Consider the following 25,263-nt stretch of genomic DNA (forward strand, 5'->3'; position numbering starts at 1 on the left):
TTTTTTTTCGTTAAACACGATTGGCTGAAACAAAAGCAGAACTTTTAAAATCACAATAACTGAAGGTCAGTAAACTATTCCTTTGTTTTTTTTGATAAGCAAGTGTGGCGTAAATAAATGTGGTTACTTAATACTCAAATCAACTGACTGTCATTAAAAGATTCCTTTGTTTTTTTTTGTTATACACTTTTGGCTGATTCAATAGAGTAACACTAAAATTCACAACAACTGAAGGTCAGTAAAAGATTCCTTTGTTTTTTTGTTATAGAAAATTGGTTGAAACAAAATTGATCCTTTTAAAATCACAACAACTGATGGTCATAAAATGATTGCTTTTTTTTTTTAAACACGATTGGAATAAATAAAAGCTGACATCTAGAATCCATAGAAACTGAAGGTCAGTAAATAATTCCTTTGTTTTTTTTTTTTGTAATGAGCCCCTGAAACAAAAGCATTAATTTAAAAATCACAACAACTGAAGGTCTTAAAATTATTCCTTTGTTTTTTTTTGTTCAAAACTTTGGTCTGAAATAAAAGAGTACCTTTTAGTATAAAAAAAAATGACGTTCCTTAATTGTGCCCGTTGTTTTTTTTGTTATACATATATTGCTTGAAAAACATTGGAGCTTTTAAAATCAAAACAAATGAAGGTCAGTAAATGGTTCCTTTTGTTTCTTTTTTAAACACGAGTTGCTTAAACAAAAGCGGAACTTTTAAAATCACAACAACTGAATGTCATTCAATAATTTCTTTGTTTTTTGTTAAAAACGATTGGCTTAAATAAAATCGGACCTCTTAAAGTCGAACAACCGTAAGGTCATTAAATATTTCCTTTGTTTTTTTTTTGTTAATCAATATTGCTTTAAATAAGAGCAGATATTTTAAAATAACAACAAATGAAGATCAGTAAATGATTTCTTTGTTTTTTTGTTAAAAACGATTGGATGATAAAAAAGTGGACCATTTAAAATCACATCAACTGAAGGTCAGTAAATAATCCCTTTGATTTTTTTGTTAAACACGAGTGGCTTAAAAAAAAGCTGAACTTTTAAAATCGCAACAACTGAAGGTCAGTAAATAATTTCTTTGTTTTTTTTGTTAAACACGATTGGCTGAAATAAAAGCGGAACTTTTAAAATCATAACAACTGAAGTTTAGTAAATAATGCCTTTGTTTTTTTTTGTTAAACATAATTGGCTTAAACAAAAGCAGTACTCTTAAAATCACAACAACTTAAAGTCATTAAATAGGTCCGTTGTTTTTTTTTTAAAGAATGACTGGCTTAAACAGAAGTAGTACTTTTAAAATCACAACACACGAGGCTCATTGATTGGTTTCCTTGTTTTTTTTTAAAAGACATTTGGCTGAAATAAAAGAGGAACTTTTAAAATCATAACAACTGAAAGTCAGTAAACGATTCCTTTGTTTTTTTTGTTAAATACGATTGGCTGAAATGAAAGTGGAACTTTTAAAATCACAACAAGTGAAGATCAGTAAATAGTTCCTTTGTTTTTTTTTTGTTAAACACGATTGGCTTAAATAACAGCATAACTTTTAAAATCACAACAACTGTAGGTCAGTTAATGATTCCTTTGTTTTTTTGCTAAAAACGATTGGATTAAATAAAAACAGAACTTTTAAAATCAAAACAACTGAAGGTCAGTAAATATTTCCTTTGTTTTTTTGTCTAACACGAATGGCTGAAATAAAAGCGAACCTATTAAAATCACAACAACTGAAGGTCAGTAAATAATGCCTTTGTTGTTTTTTTTAAACACGATTGGCTGAAATACAAGTGTAACTTTTAAAATCACAACTTTAGTTCTGTAAATGATTCCTTTGTTTTACTTTATAAAACGTTTGGCTGAGTCAAATGCGTACCTTTAGAAATACCAACTGGAGGTTGGTATATAAGCCCTTTGTTTTTTTGTTATGAATGAATGGCTGAAATAAAAGCGGAAAACGACAAATCACAAAAACTGGAAGTCAGACAAAGAATCCTTTGTTTTTTTTTTAAACACGATGGTCTTAAATAAAATAGTAAATTTAAAAATTACAACTGAAGGTTATTATATAATTCCTTTTTTTTTTTTTGTTAAACACTATTGGCTTAAACATACGTTGAAATATAAAACTCACAACAACTGAAATACCTACTATGATTCCTTTGTTTTTTTGTTAAGAATATTTTGTGGAAACAAAAGCGGAACTCTTAAATTCACAACAACTCATATGTCGTCAATGATTCCTTTTGTTTTTTTTTGTTCTGAACGATGTGATGAAATAAAAGGGGTAAAGTTCATAAATTTCATACACACATGTACACACATGTGTGTACATGTGTGTATGAAATTTATGAACTTTACCCATTTTGTTTCAGCCAATCGTGTTTAACAAAAAAAAACAAAAGGAATTATTTACTAACCTTCCATTTCTGTGATTTCTAGAGTTCTGCTTTTGTTTAAGTAAATCGTTTTAAACAAAAAAAACAAAAGGACTTATTTAATAAACGTAAGTTGTTGTGATATCATAAGTTCCTCTTGTGTTTCAGTCAAAAGTGCTTAACAAAAAAAACAAAGGAATTAATTTACTGACTTTCAGTTGTTGTGATTTTAAAAGTTCCGCTTTTGTTTCAGCCAATCGTGTTTAACAAAAAAAACAAAGGAATTATTTACTTACCTTCAGTTGTTTTGATTTTTAAAGTTCCGCTTTTGTTTCATCCAATTTTCTTTAAAAGAAAAAAAAAAATTACATATTTACTAAACTTAAGTTGTGTTTTTAAAATTTCTAAATTTATTTAAATCAATCGTGCTTAACAAAAAAAAAACAAAGGGATAATTTAATGACCGTCATTTGTTTTGATGTTTAAGTTCCCGATTTTTTTTAAGCCTATGATCATTAACAAAAAAAGAAACGGATTATTTAATGACTGTCAGTTGCTGTGATTTTAATAGTTTTGCTTTTATTTCAGCCTACCATTTTTAACAAAAAAAAAAACGAATTATTTAATGAACGTCAGTTGTTGTTATTTTAAAATTTCCGCTTTTATTTAAGCCAATCCTGTATAACAAAAAAAAAATGGGATTATTTAATGAACTTCAGTTGTTGGGATTTTAAGAGTTTCTATTTTTTTTAAGCCAATTGTTTATAACCAAAAAAACAAAGGAATCATTTACTTAGCTTCAGTTTTTTTGATTTTAAATGTTATGCTTTTATATATACACAACGCGATTAAAAAAAAAACAGTTGACTGATAGAATGACCTTTCGTTGTTGTGAATTTAAAAGTTTCGCTTATATTCTTTAACAAAAAAAAACAAAGTGATTATTAACGGTACTCCGGTTGTGATTTTTAGTGGTCCGCATTTTGTTCAGCGCATTGTGTTTAACAAAAAAAACAAAGGAATCATTTAATGACCGTCATGTGTTTTTTTTTGAAAAGTTCTGCTTTTTTTTCAGCCAATCGTTCTTAACAAAAAAAACAAAGAACTAATTTACTGACCATCATTTGTTGTGATTTTAAAAGTTTCGCTTTTTTTTCAGCCAATCGTGATTAACAAAAAAACAAATAAATCATTTAATGACTTTCAGCTTTTGTTATTTTAAAAGGATTGTTATTGTTTCAACAACTCGTGTTTAACAAAAAAAACAAAGCGTGTTTTTACCGACCTTAAGTTTTTGTGATTTTGAGAGTTCTGTTTTTGTTTCAACAAACCGTATTTAGAAAAAAAACAAAGGAATCATTTACTGACCCTCAGTTGTTGTTATTTTAAGATTTACGCTATAATTTAATCTTCAAATTTTTAACAAAAAAACAATTGGATTATTTAATTATCTTAAGTTGTTGTGATTTTTCAAGGCTCGCATTTGTTTCATCCAATCGTGTTTAACAAAAAACAAATGAATTATTACTGACCTACGGTTGTTGTGATTTTAAAGATTTCGCTTTTGTTTCAGCCAATAATGTTTCACAAAAAAACAAAGGAACAATTCACTTAACTTCAGTTGTGGTTTTAAGAGTTATGATTCTATATAAGCACCTCTTTCTTAACAAAAAACAAAGCAGTTATTTACGGAACATCAGTTGTTATTTCACGGTTCCAGATTTCATTTCAGTACAACTCTTTTAACAAAAAAAAAACAAAGGAATTATTTAAAGACCGTATGTTTAATCGATTTTAGAAGTCCCGCTTTTATAAAAGCCCCTCGTGATTAACAAAAAAACAAAGGGATCATCGAAGTACAGTTAGGGTTGATTAAATTAAAAATTCCGCTATTTTACAAAAAATTTTCGTTTAACAAAAAAAACATCGGGAATAGTTACTGACATCTAGTTTCGGTGAAATTAGAAGGTCTTCATTTATTCCAGCCCAACGGTGTTAACAAAAAAAAACAAATGGATTATCTACGGGCATACGTGGTGTGTGAATTTTAGTGGTCTTCTTTTATATAATCCTGACGTTTTTAGCAAAAAAAACAAAGAAATTAATAAATGACCTTAAGGTGTTGTGTTTTTAAAAGTTACACTTTTATTTACGCCTACCGTGTTTAACAAAAAAAACAACAAATAAATTATTTAATTAACCTCAGTTTTTGTGATTTATAAATGTCCTCTTTTTTTAAGCCAAACGTGTTTAACAAAAAAAAAACAATTGAATTATCGACTGACCTTCGTATTCTTTAATTTTAAAAGGATAGATTGAATATAAATACGTCGTTTAATAAAAAAGAAAACGAAATCAATTTCTGCCCTTCCTTCGGTGTGTTTTCTAGAGTTAAGAATACAGTGTTTAACAAAAAAAACAAAGGACTTAAGAACTGAACATAAGTTGTGGGGACTTTACAAGTTCCGATGATATTTCAGCCGAACGAGTTTAACAAAAAAAAACAAAGTGATCGTTGAATGGAATTCCTTTGTTGTTTTTATAAGTTGTCCACCTTTATATAAGTCACACGTGTTTAACAAAAAAAACAAAGTAACCAATTTCTGAACTTCAGGGTTTGTGGGCTAAAGTGATCCGCATTTGCTAAAGCAAATCTTTTTTAAAAAAAAAAAACAAAGGGATCGTTCAATGAACATTGTGTGTTGCGAATACTAATTTTCCACTACTGTATACGCCAAACTTTTTTAACAAAAAAAAACAAAGGACTCATCTAATAACAATCAGTTGTTGTGAGTAAATATTTTCAGCTCTTGTTGCGTTCCATCGTGCTTAACAAAAAAAACAAAGTAATTGTTTAATTAATTTCATGGATTGTATTTTTAAAAGTTACGCTTTTATTTAAACCAATCATGTTTGACAAAAAAAAACAAAGGAAATATTTACAGACGTTAATTTTTTAGTATTTTAAGATGTCTACTTATATATCAACCGATCATGTTTAACAAAAAAAAAAAAAGGAAATCACTTAAAGACCTTTCTTATGTACGATTTTAAGAGGTTCGCTATTAGTTCATACCTTAGCTTTTAACAAAAACAACTATGGAATCATTTTATTAATTTAAGTTTCTTTGACTTTAAAATTTCCGCGTTTATATCAGCTATTAATTTTTAACAAAAAAAAACAAAGAAATCCTTAAATTAACTTCTGGTTGTTCGTCTTAAAGAGGTATACTTATATTTAAGACATTAGTGTTTAACAAAAAATCAAATGAATTCATTAATTACAGTCAGTTGTTGTGATTTTAAAATTTCTGCTTTTGTTTCAGCCAATCGTGTTTTAAAAAAAATGAATCATTTATTGACCTTCAGTTGTTCTGATTTCAAAAGTTCCGCTTTTGTTTCAGCCCATTCTTTTTAACAAAAAAACAAAGTAATAGGTTAATTAACTTCAGGTTTTGGGATTTTAATAGTTATTATTTTGTTGAAACCCATCGTTTTTAACCAAAAAAACAATTGGAATCATTTAATTACATTCAATTTAGTTTTTTTAAACGTTACGCTTTTGTTTAAGCCAATCCTTTTTAACAAAAAAGACAAAGGAATTATTTAATAACATTAAGTTGTTGCGATTATAAGATTTCAGGTTTTGTATAATTTAATAGTTTTTAAAAAAAAACAAAGGAAGTATTTTCTTACCTTCAGTTGTGAATTTAAAATTTTTGTTGTTATTTAAGCCAATCGTGTTTAACAACAAAAAACTAAGGAATTATTTAAGTTACTAAATATTTTTTCATTTAAAAGGTATGATTTCAAAAAAGCCCATTGCGTTTAACAAAAAAAACAAAGGAATTATTTAAATAACTAAAGTTGTTGTGTTTATTGGGTTTCCGATATGGTTTCATCAAAAAATTCTTAACAAAAAAAACAAAGAACCTATTTAATGAACGAAAGGTTTTGTTATTACAAGTGTTCCGATTTTGTATCATCAAAACGTGTTCAACAAAAAAACAAAGCAATCATTTACAGAATAAAAGGTGTTGTGCTTTTTAATGTTCTATTTTTGTTTCATAAAGTTGCGTTTAACAAAAAAAAACAAAAGGAATTATTAGATTAACTTCATTGGTTTTCATTTTAAGATGTCAACTTTTTTTAATACCATTCATATTTAACAAAAAAGAAAAGGAATCATTTAATGACTTTCAGTTGTTGTGATTTTAAAATTTCCGTTTTTTTTCATCACATATTGTTTAACAAAAAAAAACAAAGGGATTATCTTATGAAAATCATTTTTTTTTATTTCAGGAGTTATAATTTAGTTTAAGCCAGACATTTTTAACAAAAAAAAACAAAGGAATCATTTAATGGCCGTCAGTTATTGTTATGTTAGGAGGTCCACATTTATTTAAGCAAAACGTGTTTAACAAAAAAAACATCGGGCCCTATTTCTGACTTACAGTTTGTTTTACTTTAAGAGTTCTGCTTTTGTTTCAGTACAACGCGTTTAACAAAAAAAAAACAAAGGAATCATATAAATACATACAGTTGTTGTTATTTTAAGTTTCACTCTTCTATATAAGAACTACGTGTTTAACAAAAAAAAACAAAGAACTTATTTTATTAACGTAGGCTGTTGTGATTTGAAGTTTTCTTCTTTTGTTTATGCACATCGTTTTTAACAAAAACAAAACAAAGGAATCATTTTCTGTCCTTCAGTCGTTGCTATTTTAAGTGTTCCGCTTTTGTTTCAACCAATCCTGTTTAACAAAATAAAACAAAGTGATTATTTAAAGACCTACATATGTTGTCATTTTAAGATTTCCGCTTTTGTTTAAGCCAATCGTGCTTAACAAAAAAAACAAAAGGAATTATTTAATGACCTTCAGTTGTTGTGATTTTAAAAGTTCCGCTTTTATTTAAGCCAATCGTGTCTAACAAAAAACAAAAAAAGAATCATTTAATGTCCTTCGGTTTCTGTGATTTTAAAAGTTCCGCTTTTATTTCAGCCAATCGTGTTTAACAAAAAAACAACAAATGGAATCATTTACTGATCCTTAGTGGTTGCGATAGTAAATGTTCTACATTTATTTCAGACAATATTTTTTGAAATAAAAATACAAAGAACTTAATTAATAACTTTAAGTTTATGTTATTTAAAAATGTATGCTTTTATTTAAATCAACAGGGTTTAAAAAAAAATAAAAGGAAATATTTAAAGAAATAATTTTTTGTGTTTTTTAAAAGTTTCGCATTTGTTTAATACAAAAGTTTTTAACAAAAAACAAAAAAGGAATCATTTACTGACCTTCAGTTGTTGTGATTTAAAAAGTTCCGCTTTTTTTTCAACCACACTTGTTTAACAAAAAAAAAACAAAGGAATAATTTACTGACTTTCAGTTGTTGTGATTTTAAAATTTCCGCTTTTGTTTCAGCCAATAGTGTTTAACAAAAAAACACATAAATTATTTAATGACCTTCAGGTATTGTGATTTTAAAAGTTCCGCTTTTGTTTTCTAAAATCATCTTATAAAATACCTCAAAATATTTCGCCCAAATAATTCCCTAAAATGCCTTAAAACGGTTTCGCCCAAATAATCCCTAAAATGCCTATAACGGATTCGCCCAAATAATCTTTAAACGTAATTTCTGCGTTTTCTTTTTGTTTTGACATCCCTGCGCTGTCAAATTTGAAATTCCTAGGAAACCCTTTCCCGCGTTAATCTCTTCATCTCTAAGATCAAAACATTCGCCCGGAGTCAATTCTCCTGGATAGAACACCAACAAATCAATCGACCTTGACATCATCCGTCAGACATTAATAAACTTCGCCCGGAAACAATTCTCCTGGACGAACACCAAAGACATTAATAAACCATCCAAGTTGTTGTTGAACTTATGTCTACATCCAAGTTGTTGTTGAACTTATGTCTACATCCAGCAATTGATGTGGAACTTATGTCTACAGCCAGCAATTGTTGTTGAACTTATGTCTACATCCAGCAATTGTTGTTGACATCCATAAAAGTGAGAAAAATCCTGTTTTTCAAGTGAGAAAAATCCTGTTTTTTCATTAACAGTGAGAAAAACCATAAATTATGTACTGTCAACGTTAAACTAAATTGTAGATGGCAGCAGGGTGTTCTCGTGGGAGATATTATGGCCCTTCTACTCATGTACCCAATACTGCCGCAGCTATGGAATAATCATGAGAAGTTCTGCACTCATTCAAGCATATATTATTTCCTACAATGTATTTTTTTGGCTTATTGTGACAATTACTTTCTAATTTAATACCAATTTGTAGTTCTAACAATAACAATAAATGCTTATTTATGTGGATGGGGGTGGTTTTCGGGCACTGTACCGTATATTTGATTTTAATTCTGTATTTTTCTGTAGTTCTAACAATAACATATATTGCTTATTTATGTGGGTGGGGTGGTTTCCAGGCACAGTACCGTATATTTGATTTTAATACTTGGTGTTTTCAATCCCAATCCTCATAATTCAAGGTTCCTTTCTTTTAGACACTTTCTGCACAGTGACCTGAGATGTAGGTAGATTTTTTCAGCCCTCGGGAGCAATGCCAGTTTTTCCGCCCCTTCTTCTAAAAAATGCCCAAGGATTAAGAATTTTTTTTGGCTAAATAATGCCCAAATAGATGCTGCGCGCGCCTGGAGATAAGCTTACCCTCTTAGACCCTCCCTGGCTGTGCCAATGATAGTATCATCCAAATATATCATTTGCCTTAACCTTTTAAGATGATGGAAAACTTTCTACCTAGTATCTGTTCTTCGTTCCTTTGCTCTCTCATCCTCCCTTGGGGACGTTTAATCCTAATAAATCATAAAATTAGCTGGTATGACACGAGTCTTTGCTTTCGCATTCAATAATCATATTTCAGAACGTTTGGAAATGTCACCGCAAATCAACTAGAAAAATGATCAACAAATGTGAGGTTTCAACAAGTTCTCCTATGTCAATCCGTCCTATTCTAGTTAATTTAAATGCGCAATTATAATTTATTGATAGTTATTAATATTATTTCAGGGTCAACAGAATATAATATGGTACTGTTCTATTAACCGGGCTCTTTTATATAGTGCTAGTTTGGTTATTGCTAATGAAATAAAATAAAGTAGGATGAATAGATAATAGTTAAGAAACAAACTTGGGCTATATATTTGCGCATTAGGGGGTAGGGGGGGTCAAAGCATACCATATATTAAATACGTAACCTAACCTTCGTACCTCCCCCCTAAACCCGAAAAAACAACAATTTAAATACAGTTCTTTCCTTTGTTTATATCCCAGAAGGCATTGTAAACCTGTTTTCATCCCGCATCTCGATCTATTTCGCGACTGGTATGCATTGCCGTAGGCTATTCAAAAGAGCCCGGTTAATAGGACAGTACGTATAATATTCCTAGAGATTTTCACGTCACATTTAAGTATTCGGAAATAAATACTGTAATGAGGTTTTATAAAGTTTTCTGCCAATTAGACTGCGGAAGGAAAACTGATTTTAAAAATAGTTTCGTGGAAATTTTAGTATCGAACTTCAGTACACAATCTAAACATTTTTTATTCTTGCAATGTATCTTTAATTTTTTTTTGATTCTTGCAATATGCAAGAACATGCTTTGAAGAACAGGAAAAATATTTTGTGTTCTGCAGTCGGTGCGACAGAACATGTTACACACGCCTATCAACAGACATTTTCTTTTCTTTGGGGGGGGGGGGGGTAAATTGAGAAAAAATGAGAAAAATTGGCAAATTTTTTAAACAGATAAAAAAAAACTCAAAATTAATTGTAAAAACTGGGGTGCATAAAAAGGATGGGGTGCATAGGCAGGGAAGATCATGATGAATAAAGAAGATGCCAAGTTTTTTTAGGTTGAGAAGGTTAATAATACAATGTTAGTCGCTCATTTTATGAATAAAAAGTGCTGGGTATCAGTCGTAGTAGTAAATGGCCCTTTAAAACCGACTGAGGGAGATAGTGGTGACTCAGATAACTTTTACTTACGTTTCTCCACCAGTCAGACAAAAATGTTTCTGTAGTCGTTGTTATGTATACAATTAAACCCAAAAACAAACAAAAATTAATTAAAAAAAGAAAAAAAAGCTTTTTTGAATGGAAGTGAAGAGTGAAGTTTAGATTTAAAACGTCAAAACTATAGCTTAAAAGTTTATATAATACATATGGCATTTACGTGGGTACTTGTTAAATATCCCGAAAACACCCAAGAATTGAAGTTAGGTTAATCCTAATGAAATACACCAAATATGATGAAAATATAATACTTCAGTAACAAAATTATGGAAACTACAACACAGAAGTATGGCAAGGAGGCCGCCCAGAATACATTATATTAAGTACTTAACCTAACCTACTCGACTCTATATACTAAATATTTAATTAAAATATACCTGCATCGTAGTTTTTCTTACTGAGACTAACTAATTATAACTGAATGCAGACAGACAAACCGGTTTTACTCACACCAAACAGATCAGGAATTTCAGTGTTTTTGGGATATTCAACTAGTACCCTTACGTGTTATAGCGACCACACCAAAGATACCTAACCTAACCACCTCTGTATATTAAATATTTAATTAAAATATACCTGCATAGTACTTTATCTCACACCGGTTTCATTACCGATCAAAAGCAAAGTGTGGTCGCTATAACACGTAAGTACCATATATATCTGCAAAACTGGGTCTAATAAACTGACACGTAAAATTTCCCTATAGTCTACTCGTAAATTCTGAAAAACTAACGCTTTACTGAAAACTGAATTTACTTGATTTTTTTTTTAGAGAATTAAACTTGTATACTAAAATTAGTTGATTTCATTGCTGGTGAAAGACTATCGAGAACCTTATAAATTAGCCTTTTATTTCCTGGAGGTCTTTCCTGCTTGAGGCCTTTTCTGCTCCTAATCCTCTTTTCTTGCGTCGATTTTGTGTTTTCAGTAATGTACTAGTTTTTCAGAATTTTGCAGATATACGGAAATATCACGAGTCAGTTCACTTGAACCGGTTAAAGAGGCAAAAATAATAATCACTTGATTTCAGCTAAATTTCTCAATTTTATGTCAGTAATTTTGTTATCATTTAGCTATGTATTATTCAGTTGCTTTTCTTTTGTGTGTGTTCGTTAGGCAAATTGACTATTTTTGTGAAATAGATTAGCATTTGAAATTTCTTGCTACAAAGACTTTGGTTTTGCTAAAGCATCTTTAACTTTAAAGGTTTATCAAAAGGCGTTGGTTTCATTCGATTTGACCAACGATGTGAAGCTGAGCGTGCCATCTCGAAACTCAATGGTGTTGTTCCAGAAGGACAGACAGAACCAATCACTGTCAAGTTTGCCAACAATCCTAGTCATACAAGTAAAGCTATACCTCCTTTGGCTGCTTTTTTGCCGGGTTCTGCTGCAGCAGCGCTTGCAGCTCGTCGACTTGGTGGACCACTCAGTGTGGCTAGCAGGTTAAGGTGAGTATTTTTATTTCTTTTTTTTTCGGATTTATCCGGTTAATCTTGAGCTACATAAGGTGATACGGCCCCTCCAAAGTTTATTCGACCACCCTTCTAATAAAAATCCTATATCTTAATAATGGGCAACTTGCATAGCTTACAGCCCTTGCCCCGGCGGTCGAAGCGGGTTGTCAAACCCGGAGGCATGGTCATTTGATCTTTGGACTGTTTTGAACAAAATGGGTATCTCAAAATTTTGATCTGATGCGTTTGAAGAAAAAACAGTGTGGCAGGTGGCTTGTTGTCCTCCAAACACTTTTACTTTTAAAAAAAGCACTAGAACGTTTAATTTGCAATCGAATGGGCCCCTCCGAAGTTTGTACGACCACCTCTTCCATATGAAGTTCTTTAGAGAAAATATAAATAAATAAATAAATATTAATACATTGAACCCTCATGGCTCGTTACTATAGGCAACGCTATAGGATTGCCTCTGACTAATACAGATGAGTAGAACTTTCAATTTCCATTCTAATGAACATCCGGAAATATCTGGGGGGATTCTCAGGGCGGAGGGAATTTTGCGTGGGAGGTATCTTCTGGGGGTATTTTCTGCGGGGGTTATTTTTCACGGGGCTATTTTCCGAGGGGGGGGGGGCTCAAATATTATGAAGTAAAAATTGTTTTCTAACTTCACGCTGTCCAAATACGTTACCCCATATACTTACCCCATTCCCCCTAATTTGCAGATATATAGCCCAAATTATACAAGTCTAATGCATTCTGGGTACTTATATGATTAATTAAAAAAACTTTTTCCACAAAACAACAAAGAAAAGTAAAGAACTCCATTAAACCAAAAACGAGCAAAAATAAAATCAAATAATCTACCAAGCGTGAAACTACCACCAATCAGCATCGATAAATAAATGAAACCCAAAACGAACAGAAATTACAATAAATGACCGAGTTAAACTCAAAACGAGCAGAAATTACTATGAGTAGGGCTCAAAACCCCTATGCCTTCCCAAGGCCAGAACATAAATTGCACTTTATTGAAAAAATATAACTGTTTTTACTTTTATAACTTTAATAAATCAAATAATAAATTAACATTTTGATTAATAAATATCAGTATATGTATAATGTATATTAAACTGACAATGCACATTCAGTAGTATTTTTTTTCAGTAAAGTGCAAATTATGTTCTGGCCAAAAGGGCTCCAATCGAATGAGCCCTTTTGAAGTTACTACGACAACGCTTTCTATAAAAACCTTACATACTCCCAGGGCATAATTTACAAACCTTGCCCTGAGGGCCGGGGGGAGGGTGTCATCCTCAAAGACTTAATTTCAAGAACTTTTAACTACGTTGAACAAAATGGCTATTTAAAAATTTTGATTGGATGTGTTTGGGGAAATTGTGGGCTTGAGAGGGGGGATAGTTGCCCTTCAATCACTTTGGAATATTAAAAGGGCACTAGCCCTTTCAATTTCCAACTGAATGAGCCCTTTTTGAAGTTTCTACGACAGTGCTTTCTATAAAAACCTTATATGCCCCCAGGGCAAAACTTACAATCCTTCCACTGAGGGCTGTGGGGGTAGTGTCATCCTCAAAGACATAATTTCCAGACCTTTCAACTACGTTTAACAAAATGGCTATCTCAATGGCTTTCTATAAAAACCTTATCTGCCCCCAGGGCATACTTTACAACCCTTACCCTGAGGGCTCTGAGGAGTTTATCATCCTAAAAGACATAATTTCCAAAACTTTTAACTACGTTGAACAAAATGGCTATCTAAAAATTTTGATTGGATGTGTATGTGGAAAAGGTCGGTGTGAGAGGGGGGTTAGTTACCCTCCAACCACTTTCGAATAATAAAAGGGCACTAGCCCATTTCAATTTCCAATCTAAAGAGCCCTTTTTGAAGTTTCTACGACAACGCTTTCTATAAAAACCATATATGTCCCCATGACATAACTTACAACCCTTGCCCTGAGGGCTGTGGGGGGAGGGGGATGCCATCCTCAAAGACCCAGTTTCCAGAACTTTCAACTACGTTGAAAAAAATGGCTATCTCAAAATTTTGATTGGATGTGTTTGGGGAAAAGGTGAGCGTGAGAGAGGGGGGGGGGGGGTTTGTTGCCCTCCAATCACTTTCGACTATTAAAAAGGGCACTAGCCCTTTAAATTTCCAATCGAATGAGCTCTTTTTGAAGTTTCCACGACAAAGCTTTCTATAAAAACCTTATGTGCCCCCAGGGCATAACTTACAACCCTTACCCTGAGGGCTGTGGGGGGGGGGAGTGTCTTCCTCAAAAACATAATTTCCATCTGAAAATCAACTACGCTGAACAAAATGGCTATCTCAAAATTTTGATTGGATATAGGGGAGTGGTGGGCGTGGAAGGGGTGTTAGTTGCCTTCCAATCACTTTCGACTATTAAAAAGGGCACTAGCCATTCCAATTTCCAATCGAATGAGCCCTTTTCGAAGTTTCTAGTACAACTCCTTCGATACGAAGTGCCCTGGTATGGAAAAAAAGTAATTCGATACGAAGTCCCCCAAAATTGTTTGGGGGAATTGTCAGCGTGAGAGGGGGATTAGTTGCTTCTCAAATACTTACAACTATTAAAAAGAGCACTAGTCCTTCGGATTTCCAATCAAATGAGCCCTTTTTCAAGTTTTTACGACAACCCTTTCTATAAAAGCCTTATATGCCCCCAGGACATAACTTACAATTCTTGCCCTGAAGACTGTGGGGGGACTGTCCAGCTCAAAGATATAATTTCCGGACCTTTCAACTACCTTGAACAAAATGGCAATCTCAAAATTTTGACTGGATGTATTTGGGGAAATGGTCAGTGCGAACGGGGTGTTAGCTGATTTCCATTCACTTTCGACTATTAAAAAGAGAACTAGACCTTTCGATTTCCAAACAAATGAGCCCTTTTCGAAGTTTCTATTACAACTCCTTCGATACGAAGTGCCCTGGTATGGAAAAAAAGTAATTCGATACGAAGTCCCCCAAAATTGTTTGGGGGAATTGTCAGCGTGAAAGGGGGATTAGTTGCCTTCCAAATACTTACAACTATTAAAAAGGGCACTAATCCCTTGAATTTCCAATCGAATGAGCCCTTTTTCAAGTTTTTACGACAACGCTTTCTATAAAAAACTTATATGCCCCCAGGGCATAACTTACAACCCTTGCCCTGAAGACTGTGGGGGGACTGTCCAGCTCAAAGATATAATTTCCGGACCTTTCAACTACGTTGAACAAAATGGCTATCTCAAAATTTTGACTGGATGTGTTTGGGGAAATGGTGAGCGTGGAAGGGGTGTTAGTTGCCCTCCGATCACTTTCGACTATTAAAAAGGGCACTTGCCATTTCAATTTCCAATCGAATGAGCTCTTTTTGAAGTTTCTACGACAACGCTTTCTGTAAAAACGGTATTTGCCCCCAGGGCATAACTTACAATCCTTGCCCTGAGGGCTGTGGGGAGGGGGAGGGGAGTTTTCATTCTCAAATACCTAGTTTTCGGAACCTTCAACTACGTGAACAAAATGGCTATCTCAAAATTTTGATTGAATGTGTTTGGGGAAACTGTGGGCGTTAGAGGGGTGTTAGTTGTCCTCCAATCACTTTCGACTATTAAAAAGGGCACTAGCTCTTTGAATTTCCAATCGAATGAACCTTTTTTGAAGTTTCTATGACAGCACTTTCTCTAAAAATCTTATATGCCCCCAGGGCATAACTTACAACCCTTGCCCTGAGGGCTGTGGGGGAGTGTCCTCCTCAAAAACATAATTTATATCTGGAAATCAACTACGCTAAACAAAATGGCTATGTCAAAATTTTGATTGGGTGTGTTTGGGCAAACGGCGGGCGTGGAAGGGGTGTTAGTTGTCTTCCAATCTCGTTCGACTATTAGAAAGGGCACTAGCCATTCCAATTTCCAATCGAATTAGCCCTTTTCGAAGTTTCTACAACTACTCCTTCGATACGAAGTGCCCTGGTATGGAAAAAAAATAATACATTGTGCCAACATCGTTCTTTACTTAGGCAGCGCGATTGCGCTGCCTATGATATACCCCTGCATCTCAAGAAGTGAAGTTAGGTTAATCCTAATAAAATATACCTAAGTATGATAAAAATATAATATAAATTTGGGCTATATACTTGCACATTAGGGGGGTGGAGTAAAGTACAGCGGGTCTGCATGCATAATGTATTAGCTACAATTATTCTGATATTATGAAGTAAGAATTGTTTTCTGACTTCACTCTGTCCAAATAATTTACCCCCACCCCCTCTAATGTGCAAATATATAACCCTAACTATATATTTACCATCTATTCTGTCAATTCTCTTTATTTTTTCTTACGCTAATTTGAAAGAAACTAGCGAAAGAAACCGGTTTAGAGTGCGCCAATGCATGAGATGCAGGGGATATATCACACAAGTACCGCATTCTGTCACCCGTTACTTGTCTTTGTGGCTATGAAACCTCTTTTCCCAGATCTTATATTCAGATCAAGAACTTATTGTGTTCTGAACAAGTACCCAGCTTTCTAATAGTTTCTGAGGGAGGAGGGCAAGCTGGTAACCTTCCTGTTAGTTAATGGGGGTGAGACGGGGATACTGGGGTGGAAAAAATAAGGAAGAGTAAATCAGCTGCGATTGTAATGGAAGGGGGGATTCTTAGGGCATGCTGCACAGCTTTAGGTAGGGAGGGGGTGTGACTGGCTGTAGATCTGTACCGGGTCGGAAGAACGAGGGATGAGAGTCGTGGACTCTTTTTTTTTGTCGCCCTAAAAAAGGTCGAGAAAAATCTACACTCCACCATTGTCGATACACGATTTGTCTATACCCAATGCCTAAAGACGACAATAACGAACAAATGTCGACATGATGTATACTGCACTTGTCAGACAAGTAAAATCACGACATATATGCAAAAATTTCTACCGTTCACGAAACTTGTAAAATTCATAATTAAAATAGTTACATATCACATTTTCTTTCCCGCTTATTCTTACGTTTCCTTTCTTTTCGTCTTTCATAAGTTCGTCGAAAATACTATACGCGTTACCATTTGCTGATGAATCATCAACAGCTTGATAATATCTGTAGTATTCATACCATTATCAACTGTTGGTTTATTAATAAACACAGGAGTCACTGCGTCATTCACGTCATGCTGTAGAAAAGAAAGTCCCATCCGTAAATATCCCATCTTATTCAAGATTGGGGCTCAAAACCTTCCTGAGTAGTGTTTTAGACCGTTACGAATCGATTGGCAGAATTTATTTCCTTGGCATTTTGAACCTCTTTGGGCGAAAGTTGATGGCAGAAAACGATGTGGCACAGAATGGCAGAAACCGCCGATTTACTGTGGCACGACCTCTTTTGTCACTTAAAATGGGCAATAAAGATGTGCATTCAAATGAGCCCTTTCGCAATATTCTACAATGACTGGTTCGATAAGATCATCCCTGGGAGGAAAAAAGACGCATCAGCGCTACCAATGCAAAATAATGAATTTCCTTGTTGTTCAAGATGGCGGACTGTAATTTTTCTGTACAGTGTTTTCGCCATTGGTAATTCAAATGATGCAATTTTCAGTCCGATTCGCTCCATTTTCGAAGAATGGATTCCTGTAAATTTGTTTCCGGGATCAACTTTTACTAATAAGATTAATTGAAATAGTAGTTACCATTAGTAAATCAGCTTCAAATCGCAATTATTTTCTCCCTAGTTCTGTTTTTTCAAAATGTATTTTTAAGTTCTCGGTTACATGGGGTGGAGTTGGATCTTTACTAGGTTGCAGCCATCGGTGCGACCATGATTACTCACTCCCGGAAAAGTAAGAAGTCTCCATCAAGCTGCTAAAAACGTCTCAACTTACGTAAGACATTTATTTTAAATACGAACCTGCGCGGAGGATCCCCAAAAAGCTATATTTCATGTTTTTTGGCTTTTAATTTCTCCAGTTTAGACTGTATTTCGAAATGAGTTAACATGGGATACAAGACTAGCTTTTACATTTTTCCTTTAAGAAACTTTTCAACGAGCATAGTTTGGTTTTTACTCTATACTTAGAATGTATTACTTTTATTAAGTTTTTAAGCTATTTATTATTAGCGGAAGAATTGAATATAACGCTGTAGATAAGATTTAAGTCTCATCCCGCTAATTTTCCTTTTATTGACCAATTTTGATTTCATACTTAGATCAAAATCTATCCTGAATGCTAACTAATTCTGAGCCAAGTCAGAGTTGCTTTTACATATTGTATGGAAATCATTTTAAATAAATCGATTGAAGGGTTTTGTTTTAATTTCATCGTATGTGGAGTTCTTGGATTTAGAAGCAGCAAATTCATATGGGGGGATTTAGTCTAAAAACCTTCATTCCTAGGATTAAGGTATATCAAAATTTACCAGACAAAATTCATTTCTGAACTATCTATTATCTTGACGCTATTTCACTCTTTTTCGTTTTACAAGTTACAGCAATGTCCTTATTTCCGTTTTTTATCAGCATGACACATTCCCAAGAATTCGCATTGCAAAAAAGAGTTTCCTTTGGCTCGCGTTATCCCATGGATGTTTATTTCTCTGCAGGACGCATAAGAGTGATGGATTGCAAAGGTTGTGGAAGAAACCGATACCTGACAAAAATTTACCTGGCTCTCTAAGCTAAGCTTTGCAACTTGGCGACAATATTGAGGCAGAATTTCCTATTATCTTTTTCTTGGTGTAAATTGATTCTTTTTCCTAATTTTTTAGTAAACATTGAGAGTCATCTTTTTTCTTGGCACATTATGGACTTCAAACTTCTGTAAAACTGTAGACGATTTGGACGCTTAAAAAGAAAAGAATGAGCTATATCATTTGAACAGGTCTAGCTCATTGGAAGAGGACTATACAAACTGAAAACTACATTTAAATAGCCGTTTATCACGATGTTTCAAGTTCTTTAATACGAATGGGACAAAGTTAGTATTTAAAGGTTACTTCAGCACTTGAGCACCAATAATGAAAGCAGTGATAGGTAAATTTCAGCTCATAACTTGCATTCAATGAATGGGTTTACACCAGGGGCGACGGAACAAATATGATTTCTGTGCCAGGAAGTGCAAATTCAAAGATAAAAAATCAATTTGTCCTGGTCTAAACCCTTAATAGGAGGTTTTAAGCTTAAAGTTTTTTTCTAAGCCTAAGATTTTTTGGTAAGATTTATTGTGCATGGTTAAAAACAATAAAACGAGTAAAAACTAACAAATAAAAACACAATTTTTCTCACGGTTGAAAAGCGAAGTTGAAACTTAGAACTAAGTATTGCTACTACTTCTCCCTGCAGCACCAAGCCGCTTGAGGCCAACACAACTGTGCACGCTGCTCTTCCTCCATCTCAATCTATTCAAAGCCTCCCTCTTTACATCCTCCCAAGAAGCTCCAATTTCCCTTAAATCCTTCCTTATGACATCCTCCCACCCCATTCGGTGACAACAGGGTTTTCGTTTGACCCTAGATGGTTGGCCAACAAGGGCGATCTTTGGCAATCCGTCATCGTTCGTCCGCAGAACGTGTCCTAGCCGTCTCAACTTTTCTTTCATTATAGCCCTAGAATGCGGGGTTGAACCAAATTTTTCGTACATTACTGTAGAGATATGGTCAGTCACTTTGGCACTCAAAACAGACCGTAGGCAAAGTAACTGTTCGTTTTAAGCTTCAATTTCGCTCTTTTTATACGTAAGAAAGGCTGTTTTTTCTAACTATTCGATTCTACAGAATGAATTGTTTTTTTAATAGGCCTATGAACAATGAAATTCGAAAGAACGCCCATGGTTTCGCATTGAAGCAGGGACATGGCTTAGATTTTAAATCAAATTGAAGGTCGCGTTGCAGTATTATGATAAAAGAAAGCTTATTTTCTACAGTTATCTTACATTGAGAGGATCAAATCCCTCCCAACCGTGCATGCACAAAGTAGGACATGGGACGGTCTCAATCTCTGCCCCTCCGAAAAATCTCTATCTTTATGATTGCTATAGTTTCTTGTTTTTCGACCGAATTCGCATGTTTCTGGTGTTTTTTTTTAATCTTTGCCCGAATTTGGATGGTTCACATGGTCTCCTTCCGCACGCGTCCACCCTCAACTCTAGGCTCATTGCTACTGCATTGAATATCAAAGTCAGGCAGAGATTTCACCTGGTATCATTGAATTTTTTTATTTCAAGAAATATTTCCGACGCAGTAGCCCTGTCTGAGTATTGATTTCATTCCCTCGACAGATTCCTAGCGCAGAAAGAAGCAGAAAGCCCATATACCGTTCTATAAGCTGATCAATAGTGTTTTGCGAGCTATCGATTAGCTGATTCCCAAAGCGGGCTTGACGTCAAAGAATCTTCCTTTCTGTGACTTTTGAAGTTCATGCTTCTATTTTCGTCATTGGGAAAGAATATATTTCTGCTGATGGGTACTTTCCCATTATATGGGAACTTCTAAAAAGTCAAGTTTGGTTAATGCTAATGAAGTAAAATAGGATGAATATGTAATAGTTTATAAACAAATTTGGGCTACATATTTGCACATTACGGGGGGTGGGGATGGGGTAAAGCATAGTATATATTAAATACGTAACCTAACCTATATAACCTAGGTACCTTCCCCCCGCTAAACCTAAAAAAAAACAGTTTAAATATCGTATACGCAATAAAAACCATGTTATCATTGTATTACTTTATAACGGTTAACCCGTCAAAAAAGGGTTTTTCGTGACTGGTTTCCTTGTAAATGCCCATATAATGGGAAAGTACCATGCTGATGCAAAACCAACAAATATTGCGATGTAAAGAAGTCTCGGTTACTACTGATAAAACTATTTGAGGATAAAAATTTTGCTCAAAAGAAGCTTACAGGGCAAAATTAACCAAAGCCAAGAGTTGAACCTGGAAAACATAGGCATAACCAGGACCGATAATGTGCAATTAAGGCGCGTGGAGATATAAAATTAAATATCGTGGTTTTAGAACAAAAATATAGACTTTAAAGAGACAATTGGCATTCATACGCATATGACCGTCCACATGAACTTACGGAGGGGGGGGTAAACACTCTTAACCCCATAAATTGAAATATCCACATCCCACATCAACTTACTGGGGGGGGGGGTAGGAGGTGCTAAATACTTTAATCCCATATATTGATTCAGGAAATTCTTTGTAGCAACGCATAAGTTCAAGCCCTGAATTAATGGACTAATCTGGCAAACTCGAATGGACTAATCTGGCAAAACTGAGTGAAAATGATTAATCAATAAGTTAATTGCAACATTTATTTAATATTTCAGTTCTTATAAAATGTATTGTCGTATTGATGTAAGGACGATGTGGCCCCCTCAACCCAAACTCTTCACGCTATTGAACTACAGATCAGCCATTATTTTGTTCTTCTTTTTCTTCTTCTAGTTCAGCCCATAGCAACCGAAGAAAAAAAAAAAAAAATTCAGGAATGGTAACTATGATTTCGATTAACCTTAATGGCAGAATCTCTTAATCGAAATTAAATTGCGAGCCCTGCAGTGCATTGGTGCAGCTGAGCTCAAACTCTGGGTCTCGAATTACCAAGCTCTCACTGTGCCACTACAGCACAAAACGCTTTTACAATACACGTCCAATGAATACCACATAATGAAGCAACTGATGTTTTAAAGGCTTATTCTCCTCGATTTTAGGTTTAATTTGCCTATTTTGTACCAGAACACACCAAACGAGCGAACATGAACTTTTAAATCAAGACAGGCCTTTAAAATGTTAAACAAAAATAGCAAGTTTTTTTTTAACTCAAAGTAAGGATCAGCATTAAAACTTAAAACGAACAGAAATTATTATGTATATGAGGGGGTTCGTCCCCTAGTCAATACCTCGCTCTTTACGCTAAAGTTTGAATTTTTGTTCCAATTCTTTAAGAATGATCCCTGAATGACAGAGGCCGTTTAATTGGAATAGATAGCTCTTTTGAAAGTACTAAAAAAACTTAAAGTTTTAATGTTGCTCCTTACTTTCAGTTGAAAAAACTTGTTTTTTTATTTGATTTCTGATCGTTTTTTAAATAATGCTGGGAAATCTGGCGCTCCTTCATAGCAATATCCCTTCCCCCATGATTACTTCCTCCATGGAAAGATTCTCCGATGTAACCCCCGACCCGACCACCCCCCACTACCAGAAAACATCCCCTCTGAAAACGTCTGTATACTTCCCAATAACTAATACTATATGTAAACATTGGGCAAAGTTTATAACTTGCAGCCCTTCCCCCGGGTAGTGTGTGGGATTAAGTCATCCTCAAAGACATATTTATTAGATTTTCGACTATGCTGAACAAAATGGCTATCTCAAAATTTTGATCGATTGACTTTGGGACTTTGGGAAAAATGAGCGTGGAAGAGGTCCTAGTTGCCCTCCAATTTTTTGGTCACTTGAAAAGTGCACTAGAACTTTTAATTTCCGTTCGAATGAGCCCTCTCGCGATATTCTAGGACCACTGGATCGATATGATCACCCCTGGGAAAAAAACAAACAAATAAACACGTATCCGTGATCTTTCTTCTTGCAAAAAATACAAAATTCTACATTTTTGTAGGTAGGAGCTCTAAACCTCTACAGTAGGGTTTTCTGATACGCTGAATATGATGGTCTGATTTTCATTAAGATTCTATCACTCTTAGGGGTGTTTTACCCTTTTTTTGAAAATCAGGCAATTTTTTCAGGCTCGTAACTTGATGGCTAAGACTAAAGGGTTGATGGGTAAGACTAAAATTGATGAAAATTATACATTTGAAATCAGCATAAAAATCCGATTCTTTTGATGTATCTACTAGTATCAAAATTCCGTTTTTTATAGTTTTGATTACTATTGAGTCGGGTCACTCCTTACTTACAGTTCGTTACCACGAACTGTTTGACCGAGGGAAGTGAAAATGAAGTCTGATTGTTTGAATTGGTTGAATAGAAACTTACGCAACAACATGTATCCTAAAAAAATTAAAAAAATCAGGAATTCAATTTTTAATAAAAAAGACCTTCATATGTAGCAGCTCTGAAGTTTTGATAGTAGCGTGCACCATATTAAAAAAGAATAGGATATATCATATAGAAATATGTGTATATGGTAAGTAGGTGTTTCCTTTGAAAGTGTAGTTGTCTTTCTGAATCAACAGGTTGCTAATGTTTGTATTTTTCCGACAATAAGTATTTTCAAATTTAACTTATGAGTCTTGCTTATTTATTCTCGCTGTTCAACGTGGCAATACTGACAAAAATGGGGTACTGCCCTAAAGAAGTCAAGTTTTGAAACAACTAAAAGAAAATCTTAGAAAATTCGGGTTTTAGCGTACGAATAGACCTAAGATGGTTCAGTGGAGGGGGCGAAAAGTATTGCTGCAGAGAATGCGTGAATGGAGGTCTATATTCTGCTTGTGTAGCTTCTGTGGGACCCAATACAAAGAGAAAAGAGAGATTACGGTTCGCGTTAAAAATTGTGCTTTCATTGTAGCGGTTTATTTTGTGACGTTTATCGTCACATTTTTTGTTCCATTTGTCTTATTCTTTAAACGTATGTCAGAAATAGAGGCCAAATAATCCCACCCTGTTACAGGGGCGTAATTTGCTATGGGGTGGGAGGCAACTGCCCCCTCCAGACCCTGGTTTTCCCCCCTCCCCAGACCCCAGTTTGCCCTCTCCCAGCTGAAATTTAGTTTCTACAAAAAATATTGTCAAAACTAAGATAAGCCTGCATAGTTCAAGCATCCAAAAATACAGGTCAGTTTTCTTTAATATATCTTTGCCTTTTTAGTACTATATGTCTCATTTTACATTCTTCACTGTCATTTTCACTTGATTTGGGGAAATTGGCAACAGCTATACCCCCCCCCCCCCAAAGGATTTTGACGAAATTACGCCACTGCCCTGTTACCAGTTGTGTCATGTCGAATTTTACCAAGTTAAAAGACCGATAAGTTTTGGAAGCACTAACATTTTTTGCATGTTACGTCTCTTTTTTTTCTGTGCCCAGAAGAAATCTGCATAAGTAATTCGATCAAGGTCGTCTAACATCTTTTAAGACTGGGCAAACCCAGGATCAGCTGAGTTAGAAAGCTCATGTTTAGCTAATTAATTGAATGAATTAGCACGGAGACAGCTATTCATTATCTTCTGTTCAACTGCTGGTACGTGCCTTTAAATTTTCCTTCAGTGACGGTAGAATATTGATTTGCTTGGCAATCCCGACAAAATGATCTACTAATATTTGGCTTCTAAATTTCGGCTTTGAAGTACGTTCTGTTCCAACAAAAACAAAGGAGTTTCTCGTGTCTCACATCTCCTGAGTAAATTCTGTAATCTCGAATTTATCGAATGTGTCCCTAGAACTATTAGAATTTGATTGGTTCCGATGTCAGAGATGACAGTCGATGCCATTTTGTGTTTATTTTGCCTTTTCTACTCGTCTCCAAACCAAGAAAGGATTTCGTCTTTGGCCATGTACCGCGTTTTTTTCTCAAAACTATTCATTTTATTATATATGAAAGAATTTAAATAAATCTTTTATAGACCGAAGGAAGGAATTTTTGTAATTCAATAAATTCCTTTCGCTTTTTCGTTTTTAAACTTTAATAAGTAGTCAACTATAATGCACCCACTTTTGATTGCTGTATATATTAAGTAATCACCAATGTAATATTCGAATATGGGGCAGCTTCTGTCTCCTGGAAGATAAAAATACATATGAATAACAAAATTTATGATAGCGATACTATACTATAGCGATGCTAACTTGAGCGGCAAATGGTTGTCTGAACTTTATTTTGTCCGAAATATTTCAGATTAACGTTTTCAGACAAACGAAGAGCAATCCAATATTTTAAATCAAAATCTCAAAAAGCAATAACGGAACAAAGTTTAAATCCTTGCTTAGAAAAGCTGCGAATAGAAAAGCTCCTGAGAAGCAGCGAAAAGAAACTTTTTTTTCTGAGAATCCAATATATATAGTTTTTAAAAATAGCTTTACTGAATAGAAATGTCATTTCAGTATTGCCACTATATCATTTCTGTACCAATGGCTCACTGTTTCAATGATATTGTAATTTAGTTATCCAATATCGACTGTTCCTGTATATTTTTCTCAAAATCAATGATTGTGTTAGTTTTATAACGAAATATAGTTTTATAACAAAAATTTTATAACGTTATAGTTTTACTACTATGTCATTTCTATACCAATGGGTCACTGTTTCAATGATATTGTAATTTAGTTATCCAGTATCGACTGTTCCTGTATATGCCTTCAACATCAATGATTGTGTTAGTTTTATAACGTTTTATAAC

The 25,263-nt window shown here is 34.0% G+C and overlaps 1 protein-coding gene across 2 annotated transcripts in view; it reads left to right on the forward strand.

The window, feature by feature from the left end:
* Nucleotides 1-25,263, forward strand: part of LOC148956521 (ELAV-like protein 2) — a 117,811-nt gene that overhangs the window by 72,527 nt on the left and 20,021 nt on the right. For both annotated transcript variants that reach the window (XM_089085701.1, XM_089085709.1), the window contains exon 5: nucleotides 11,643-11,886. In XM_089085701.1, coding sequence (XP_088941827.1) covers nucleotides 11,643-11,886 — 244 coding nt within the window. The remainder of the gene's footprint in view (nucleotides 1-11,642; nucleotides 11,887-25,263) is intronic.

This window comes from Artemia sp. Qi Xiang Cuo, chromosome 1, assembly GCF_049724085.1.
Source record: "Artemia sp. Qi Xiang Cuo chromosome 1, ASM4972408v1, whole genome shotgun sequence".
Lineage (NCBI taxonomy): Eukaryota > Metazoa > Arthropoda > Branchiopoda > Anostraca > Artemiidae > Artemia > Artemia sp. Qi Xiang Cuo.